General features: G+C 36.7%; 1 protein-coding gene across 1 annotated transcript in view; it reads left to right on the plus strand.

The window, feature by feature from the left end:
• The window catches only part of st6galnac3 (ST6 (alpha-N-acetyl-neuraminyl-2,3-beta-galactosyl-1,3)-N-acetylgalactosaminide alpha-2,6-sialyltransferase 3), a 68,208-nt gene extending 59,926 nt beyond the window's left edge, over positions 1–8,282 (plus strand). The window contains exon 5 of the mRNA XM_056743221.1: positions 1,554–8,282. Within this exon, the coding sequence (XP_056599199.1) occupies positions 1,554–1,743 (190 nt within the window). The 3' untranslated portion in view covers positions 1,744–8,282. The remainder of the gene's footprint in view (positions 1–1,553) is intronic.
• Positions 8,283–9,888: the final 1,606 nt, after the last annotated feature.

Below are 9,888 nucleotides of genomic sequence, written 5' to 3' on the forward strand. Positions count from 1 at the left end.
TATATTTTTCTAAATCCTGTTCATTAAAAAAAAAAAAAAATTTAATGACAGTAATTATAAAGGAGGCCTGTCATTGTCATGGTGTGCTGTAATTATATTTATAGCTATTTCTATTGCTGAAAAGCAAGACAAATTTTGGGCATTATAATTAATGACCAAAGTACATATAAATAAAAAGAAAAAAGAAAAAAATTATTTTATACAGTTATCCTTTTGATCATTATTTTTAATTTGCTGTGATAATGTATAATTATTATTTGTAGTAATTGCTGTGATGTAATTGTAGTGAAGTTTATGACATTAACTGGCTGAAGTTCTCATCTCCAGTTAAATGATAGTGTTCTTAAAACCCTCATGTCCCTCATGCTGTAGATAGACATGATAAGCAAAGCATATGATGATGTGATAAGCCTTCTTGTAAAGTAGCTATTATGATCGGTTTTCACAGCCATAAATTCATCCCCCTTCAAAACACTGAGCAATTTCCATTTCACAGCATCTCCCAGTGACCTGTAAAGACTGCGAAATTAGAAAACAGTGGCACAACAAAGTCATTTTGATGAAAGGCAGTTCAGCTGGGAAGTATCAATTTTACCATAATGCGTAAGCTGTTGTTGTAATTGACCCCACTGGATCTCTTGTCAAATTCAACAGGTGCTACAGGGAGAGACAATTTGAATTCATTTGTATTGTAAATTATCATTTATTCGACCCTATATGTGCTTCAAAACCTGCATGACTGACTTTCTTCTGTGGAACACAAAATAAGATATTTTGAGAAATGTAACTGTGGTTCTTTGTTCATTAATGGGGTCAAAGCTGTTTGGTCCCAGGGTTCTTCAAAACATATTTTGTGTTCCACAGAAGAAAGTCATACAGGTTTGGAAATACATGAAGATGAGTAAACGGGTAAATAATTTTTTAAAATTGAACAAAAACTTTACACTGTACTGTATATGGTGCATAAATATTGGCAATTATAAAAATAACTATATGCTACATTTATATGTATTTTTACTCATTTTAAATTCACATGGTGCCAGATTTTGAGATATATATATAAGTACGGGATAATCCATGTCTAGCCATGCATTAAAGGATTTTAATGTACAACGTGGAGGCGAAGAACCAGCCGATGCGAAGTGCATTAAAATCCTTTAATTCACGATTACCCGTGGATTATCCCGCTTATACCATGGTTATTTGCCATTTTAAAGCTTTTATTGATGTTTACAGTGTCATTTTAGATCAAACAGGTTAAAATGACGGTTATTTTGTCAGTTAATTTTAGCTGTTAACAAATTGACTGGAGCTTTCCGTTAAAGGCTTTTAATGCACACCTTCCAGCCAGTCAGAATCCAGTATTACAACAGACCATGGTATAATAAGAAATGCCATGTGTATACACCACAAAAAAATCGCCACAGAATTGATTGCTGTGAATTTAAATTTTCTTTTCTCTACAAATATTTTTTATTTTTTTAGTTTTGATTAATTTTAATAAATAAGGAATTTTGAATGCTTAAATTCTAAACTCCTGTCTGTTACTTCAGGTCAGAAAGCTTCAATAAGGTGCCGTACCACTACTACGAAGCAGGAAGTCGCAATGAATGTGCCGAGTACCTCTTGCACGAGAGTGCCCCCTACGGCGGACACCGCTTCATCACAGAGAAGGCTGTGTTTGCAAAGTGGGCCAAAACTCATCCCATTAAATTTTTAAGTCCAGAGTGGCAGCTGTCATGACCAATGGAATGTCCTCAACACACCAAAACTTTGCCACGCCAAGGCTGGAAAAATCTTTCACACTGCAATGTCACAGCACCAGTTGTTTGAGTGCAGTAAGTATCCCATACTAACCACGAGGAGACGTCTGTAATGCATCTGGTGTTGAATTTCTGTGAGTGAGTAGTGGATTTTGCATGTTCTCATTGTTTACTCATCTGGACAGTCTAGTAGCAGATGTTTTCCTCGGAGCACATACACACTCCACAGAATTGATGCGCTAATAATGTGATGCTCTGTTTTTTCTTCATCGCTGGAGACAAAAGAAAACGAGGAACGTTTTGCATCTCGTATCACAAAAACGGATGCAGGCTTTCCAGGAAGGTTGCTGGATCTCACCTTCTGCCAAAGGGTTCATGTATTTTTGTCTCATAGACAACCATTGAAATGAAATCAACCTTCCAAACCTTTAAGCCGAACACCGAAACATGTTACACACAATTTTACATGAATTTTAGGTCATTTAGGAACCTAAGCGTATCAATTTTGACATGAGATTAGTTTATTTTAAATCACTGTGTAAAAATGTATGTAAGTATACAGGAATTTGTCAATGTCAAGCACGGAGGAATAGTTCAGCCAAAAATGAAAATGCTGTCATTATTTACTCCCACTCATGTCAATTCCAAACCCAGTGTTTTTCCTTTTTGTCAGTTCTGTTTGGGAGCTTGACAGATCCGCTCATTATACTGTCACTGTATGGAGAATAGTTGGTAGAAGATTCTTCTAATTCCCCTTTTCTGTTCCACAAAAAAAGCATCTGGCTTTGGCACGATATGAAAATATAGAATGTGCATTTAAAACAGCAAGCAACAGCGCAAATGTTGCAACAACGCTTTTGAGTTCATGAAGGCATGCCACAAATAGAAAACATGAGTATACATATAGGACAGGTTCATTGAAGTTGTCAAGATTATGTCTGTAAGAAGCGTAGCGTATTTTCCAAAGCATTGCTATCCAATCCATCATTTTCCCTGTGCCTTATTTGCTTGTTTAAAATTACCCTCCCATCCAGAAGCCACCGATGTCCCAAATTTTCTGAAGATGAAAGTACACTCTCCCCGTATGTCAGATCAGCAGGTTAATTTGATAAGCCACTGTAGCCGTGTGCCGTTACATCACATAAACCAGCAGATAATGCAGTGCCCTGGGGGGCCTCCCACCGTGTCGCAGCTTCCCCCCGTGCATCTCGTTGTGTTTTCCTTCATCAAGCACAGCATGAAGCATCTTGCACGTATATCAGGAATATTCATCATCATCTGTACCGTACGGAACACGCTTTCCTATCAGCTTATGATTATCATCAGGCAGCTCAGCCAGGACAGCCTTTCTCTCTCTGTTCTGTGCACTTTGACCGATGTTTGTGTAGCACTCCAACACGGCGTGAGTGCCGTTGCAGTGCATGCATTTTCCCCGGGGAGAATGATTCTAGCCAATGGATGTACCGGCTGTCGGAGCATTGTATACAGTATATGCTGTGACAATATACGAGATAAACGGCAAACAACAGCGAGGAGTGCTTTGATGATCCTACTCACGTCTTTGGCCAAGTTCATTTAAACAAATGACGGAAGGATAATTTCTCAGAGTGCTGTCCCGGGATCATCGAGTGCTGTCGTTTGTATTGATTTCGTTCAGCATGTGATAAAAAGCAGACCTGATTAGGAAACAGCACTTTCACTTTGTGTTTTTGAATTCTGCTGTTCATGCCTACCTACACACATACTGTATTTAGGGGAAAGTGGGATAAGCTGTGCTACTTTTTAATTAAATTGGTTTATTAATAGGCATCGAGAAAAGAGATTGAGGTAAATAAATGATACGGCTAATTATATTTTAGCACGTCAACTGATTATCGAGCGATTAACTTTACGGTTAGTTTAGTCACGGACACATCTTACCCGATTCACCTACAACACTTTACCCTACAGCAGCAATTTTAGAACGTTGAATATTTCATGTCTAAATGGCTACCTGAATCATTTATATTTTTTTATCATTTCAGCAACATATTTCAAGGCCATTTCTCAATATGCGTTCTTCAGCGGTCTTGTGTCCTTGTGTTCTCACTCTATGACATCAATAACCGTCAAAGTCTGGTTTCGATACTCAATAACAGAGAACGCATGAAAGTACCCGGATGTGTTCTCAATATCATGGATGCATCGTATGATTCCGCTTGAAGTCCCTGAAGTCACTGTTGCGCATCCATCCAAGTTCGAGACTAGACTGGTCTCCACAAGAACACAAGTTCATTCTTTGACTTCTTGGAATTGAGAAACGGCCTAAGACATCAATGTAGGCTAAAGTTTTGATTGGCAAAGTTTGTTTTTGTCATGATTGCTCAATCGCAGGCAGCTGTAACAGACCCTTTCAGAATATATAGCAGCGACAAACATTGAATACAATTAAAATGCCAACCTATGGCACATCTTACTACATCGATTACACTCCCCTACTTTGACTCCGGAAGAACTTTGTTATTTTTAATGTCTGATCACAGACTATGCCTTTCCATAGATCTTTAGCAGCATTTGTGGTTCTGCACAAGCATGTGAATGTTGACTTATCTCCAGTTATTTGGCACAAAATTCAGCACATTTTACTGTCCTCAGCTTTGGACTCATCTGTTATAAGTGCTCTAACATTTTAAAAGTGTTTTCTCTATTTTGCAGCCCAAAGTGTCCTTTTTGTTGCTTTTATTTTTAATTTTGCTCATTGTATTTTATTGCTTTTTTATTTGGCATTTTTTCATGTCTTCACACAATTAAAGGAAAAGTTCATCTAAAATACAAAATTGTGTTATTTTTTACTCAACCACATGACGTTCAACATGTTTTAAGACCTCTCGGCATCTTCTTAACACAAACATAGATATTTAGGTGACTTCCGAGAGATTTCCAGGCCTCCTCATAGACATCATGGTAATAGTTGTTGTCAAGATCCCGAAAAGTACAAAAGACATTGTTAAATTAGAGTGGCTCAGTTTAATTTTTTTGAAGCGATGAGAATTCTTTATTCAATTCTTAATTCTTCGACAAATTGGAGTATGAACTATCCTGAACTATCCCTTTAAGTACTTTTCTGGCCTGAAATCTCTCGAATGTCACCTAACATATCTTTATTTGTGTACCGAAGACGGCAGGAGGTCTTAAAAAATGTTGAACATCATGTTGGTGAGTAAATAATAAAGAAATTTTGATTTTGAGATGAACTTTAAGGCCAGGAAGAACCTGTTTTGCGGATATTGATTGGTGCTGAGGGTTTTGCCATCCATTTTTCTTAATTTACAGAGTCATATACAGTGCCTTGCAAAAAGAACAGCTCCATTAAAAAGACACAGTTGCCTTACATTTGGCCTCTACCTGTGTATCATTAAAATTATGTTTGCATTAAGTCAAATACATTATCCATTATTATACTTTTTGAAAGATCCTAAAAATATTCTATTCACCCTAAAAACACTGGCAGCTTGCGTTTCAGTGTGTGTTTGACAGTAGCTTCACTAAGACAGTAAAACGCTTGTAAAATAAACTCAGAACAGCTCTGTGTATAAAGTTCACATGTTCATGTCCTTGTATAGTGAGATACAGACAAATTCACCAGTGTCATGCTTGTAACATGTTAAATTGCTGAAGTCATTCACTCGGATACACACACAGAACAAGCAGATGACATATTTAAATAGTAGAATTCTGGTTTCCAGATTCTTACCCCCACATCGCGCATAAAGCTCTAGATAAATAGACTCAATGCAGCCGGAAAACAAGTAAAAAACAAAATAATAACCAAAATATATAGTGGGGCGCCATCAGTTTACCTCACACACGAACAGGCACAAGAATATCTCCGCCCCTCCTTTGTGTTTCTTCTCAATGATCTTTCTAATTCTTTTGACATGCGCTGCACACTGATGCAGGATTCTCACAGAGGCCGGGGAGTTGTGTGATTGGGCCAGCCCAGTGTCATTTCAAAAAGAGCCAATGGGCTGCTGATTAAGTGTCTCATGGGTTTATCAGTTTTTTAACAAATGCATCACGTCACCAGAAAGTTGTACTTATCGATTTATGAAAAATGAGATGTATCGGCCCAAAAATCCGTCGGCCTACCAGAAAAATGCCAGGTATGCCCGATTACCAATTCAGCACTGACAGTACCTCAATAACACTAAATGTGAGTGCTGTTTGTTCGTGCAAAACTCATCATCACAGAGTGTGTTTGCTAGGGTGTTCTGGATCATTGGTTGGTTGTTGATTGGTCCAAATTAGAAAAGCCCACCCACAGATTTCTATGATATTCAAATTCCTTGATATTGCTTATATATTAATAACGTTCATAACTGCCTGTAATTATACCGGCCAAAGCGGAAGATGGTCAGAATGTTGTACTTTCTTTAACATACTTTATAAAATAGTGATTCAGTTGTGATTAATAAAGATAATGCTTTCTAGCCAAATTCTAAAGTGTACTGTCCAAGAGCTGTGTGCTCGCAATGCTGATAGCACATATGATTTTTGAAAGCAGAGACTAGGCAAGTTGTTAACAATAAAGAATGGAATAGATGGAAATCTTTCACCCTGACAGTGATCCTAAACACAAGGTCAATGTTAGAGTGAAAGAGGTGTGTTTCCCACAATGCCCCAGTCAAAGCCCTGATTTCAGTCCAATTATAAATCTCTGCCTGCATTTGAAAATCACAGTGCACATACCCGAAATACCAATTTGCCTCCAAAAATGGACTGGAATAACACCTGAGAAGTGTTCAAAACTTGTGCACGCATTCCCTCCAAAACCTAGAGTTATTACTGCTGCAGATGTGGCTCTTTAAATCACTCGACCAATAATATTTTAGTTTTATTTTGATTATATTTATAAACGTTTTATGAGAAGGATTTGGAAACCTTTGCAAGGCACTGTATCGTCCTGTCTTGAGCATGTAATGAAAGTTGCCTCGGAAGTATTTCTCAAAGTGGATGTGTTAAAGTGTAAATGCCTTTTTTTTATATTGTGATTCATTTAAAAGGTGATCAGATGGATTCAGACAAATTTATTCTTTTTATTTACATTTGCTGTCTATTTTCTTTTCTTGTGCGATAAACTAGAAAGTAGCAGGAACTATTCATTTCGCTCTAATTTATCATAACAGCTGTATTTCTGAAATCATGTACTTTATACATCTAATGGGTAATTTGTCTTTTGAATTCATGTTCTTGTTCTTCTAACCGTCAGATGTTTGAATAGCATCATGTGGCATGACACTGTTGACTTTTCATAGTAGCCCATTCAGTGTATCAGTAATGATCACAACCATATTTGAACCTTCATTACTCTCATTACATACATTATTATGTATATTAAATATACAGTGATTATGTTGCTATGTGTAAATTATATAGCCTGGATGAGCGATCCCATATCCCGTAATCTCTTTGTGTGTGGTGATTATTGAGAAATATCAAATCACCGGTGGCTGTGATTGACCAATCAGAAATGAGTATTTCAGAGCGTTATGTAATGTGTAAAAACCCAGACCCTGATTGTAGTGATTTTATCTGCTTACCCAAGCAGAAAATGATTTGCTGGATAACAAAATAAGTTTACACTCATGAAATCTTTCCAGCATGAACACTTTGACTATTCATTTTCTCAGTAGCTGATGGCTGTTATTGTCAAATTAGAATAAATGCTCAGTCCCGAGCAGGAAATGATGTTATAATGATGTATTATTAGATCGTGACATGCATTACTGATGCCTTTGATGTATTGGTGGGCTGCTCTGTTGTTTTAACATGTGGTTATTAGAAAAGCGAGGAGGATTATGATCAATGCTTAAACTCCTCATTAAAGTGCAAATGAACCATCGGACAGCGAGAGGAAATGAGATTTAAAACCCCATCTAGCACATATTTCATTCCAACACATTTTTGCTCGTCTCCTGCTTTATATATCTGCTGTATCTTAAACTATGAAGTTTTATAAAGACCTCAGTTGTAAATGCCAGTGGGCAGTGCTGTGTCATAGTACTTTGTTGGGCAGGGTCAGATAACACATCATTTCAGGGTTTCTTTCTGTGCTAATTTCCGTCATTGAACTAATGGCAGTTGCATTATGCTATTATCTAGACTATATACAAGACTGTATAGGGGAACAACAGTGGAGTGTCTCTCTACATCAGCAGTTCTGCAGAGATGTGTAAGTAGTGTGTATACAGTATATTATGATTATTATTTTGGAGTTGTAAAATCATTATAAAGTTTACATTTTTGCTGTGGTAAAATGTAATTGCTCTCTGTTGTTTTATTATTTCATTTTGTCTTTAACATCTGTAACTATGTATGCTGCTTTTCCTGTTTGTCTGTTACATTAATGTGCTCGATTTCTTCGTAAACAAATGTTACACCTTGACAAAATGGTGGCTTTTTTAAGCTATGTGATTGTGTAACCTTCCTTTTTTTTACTTGCTGTCTGGCTTTTGTAATAAATTAAGCAAATGAAATGAGTCATATGAGGATTTTATGTTTCTAAAGCGCCTAACACCGTGTCTACTTCAGAAACAGCAGATCCAGTGTGGACACAATGTTAAATTATAATGGGTTCTAACGTGTTTCTAATGTCTTTTTGTCATGTTGCGAGAACAGGACTTCCTTCGTTCGCCATATTGAGAGTTGTTTTTCTCCCCATTCATTGTAATGGTGGTGGTGCATCTCGTTAATATATATTATCTTTGGCATAACTCAACTATAAACATTTACTCAAACAATATGCCACATTGGTATCATGACCTCACCACCTTTTTTACATTTTAGTCATTAAGCAGACACTTTTATCCAAAGCGACGTACAAATGAGATAAACAATAGAAGCAATTGGAACAACATAAAGACAATAAAAAGCATAGGTGCATTTAGCAAAACTGGTCTCATACGACTTTATTGTATGACCACCATGTAAATACCTCTGAAATATATGTTTATAAAGTCTACGTTGTAAATGAAAGGGCAACTTGCGGTGTAGGTTGCTCTGTGTGTTGCCTATTTGAGCAAATCAATTAGGTCATCTGGGCATTTATTTGGATATAGAAACTTTCCACTGTTCACAGTATACTCTATATAAAGAAAGTTCCAAAGATACAACATCAATGATATTCAACCAACAGAAACATTTAAATGTAACATATTTAGGGGGAATTTCTTAGTCCCATTCTGTTGACTCCAAAGTCTTGACTTAGCCTTGCGGGGAGTTTATGAATAATATTACTGGGATTCAAGGTTTTCTTGGCAGGGGTCTTGAAACGCATCAGCTGCCTTATATCTCGCCACAAACCAATTAACTACAGCTCCCCGCCTGCTGCAACAGATTGCATCAAACATACTCTGAAACACACAGCGTACAATCACATTCTCCTGCAGAATGTTTACAATAAATGAGGTCCACCCCATTAAACCCGTTATATCTTTTCATTGTCTCCAGCCCTAGATAAAAAGCATTTTTGGTTTCTCATTTAAAGATATAACGTCATGAGCCAAATGAAGAACTGATAAGCGAGCAGAAATAGAGTGTCTCACAGGTAAAGCCTGTGGCTTCAGTGTTGCAGTGGTGGTCTGCTCTAAGTTGATAAACGCTCTGATTTTACCTGCAGTTGGTGGAGTTAAGCCAAACTGCTGCAGGCAGTGATGACCAAATGATTCTCTGTGAAAGTCTCTAGGTGAAAATGTTTGGATGTCTTTTCACTTTGGGTAGAAAAAATAGGGTCCTCTTGATTTCTGTGTTTTTTATTCCTAACGTTTATATTTTATTGTTTAAACATTGCCCCAAATCCAAATTTATTACAACAACATCAATTGTGCCCCTGATACATTGCATGTAAGGAAACACAAGTGTCAATAAATAAAATGGAATAAAACAAACCTATATATTGTAAGCAAATCAATATTAAGCTTTTGCTGTTTTATTAAAACCTACTGTCAACTAAACAAATTTGTTTAACTTATTACAAGTTATCCTATCTCTTGTTGAAAAGAATGCAATTTTATTATTTTCAAAACACATTCAACTATAATTTGCTTCCACATTATTAGTATCTTAAGTCCTCAGCAATTATTACTTG

This window comes from Triplophysa dalaica, chromosome 3 (assembly GCF_015846415.1).
Source record: "Triplophysa dalaica isolate WHDGS20190420 chromosome 3, ASM1584641v1, whole genome shotgun sequence".
NCBI classification, from domain to species: domain Eukaryota; kingdom Metazoa; phylum Chordata; class Actinopteri; order Cypriniformes; family Nemacheilidae; genus Triplophysa; species Triplophysa dalaica.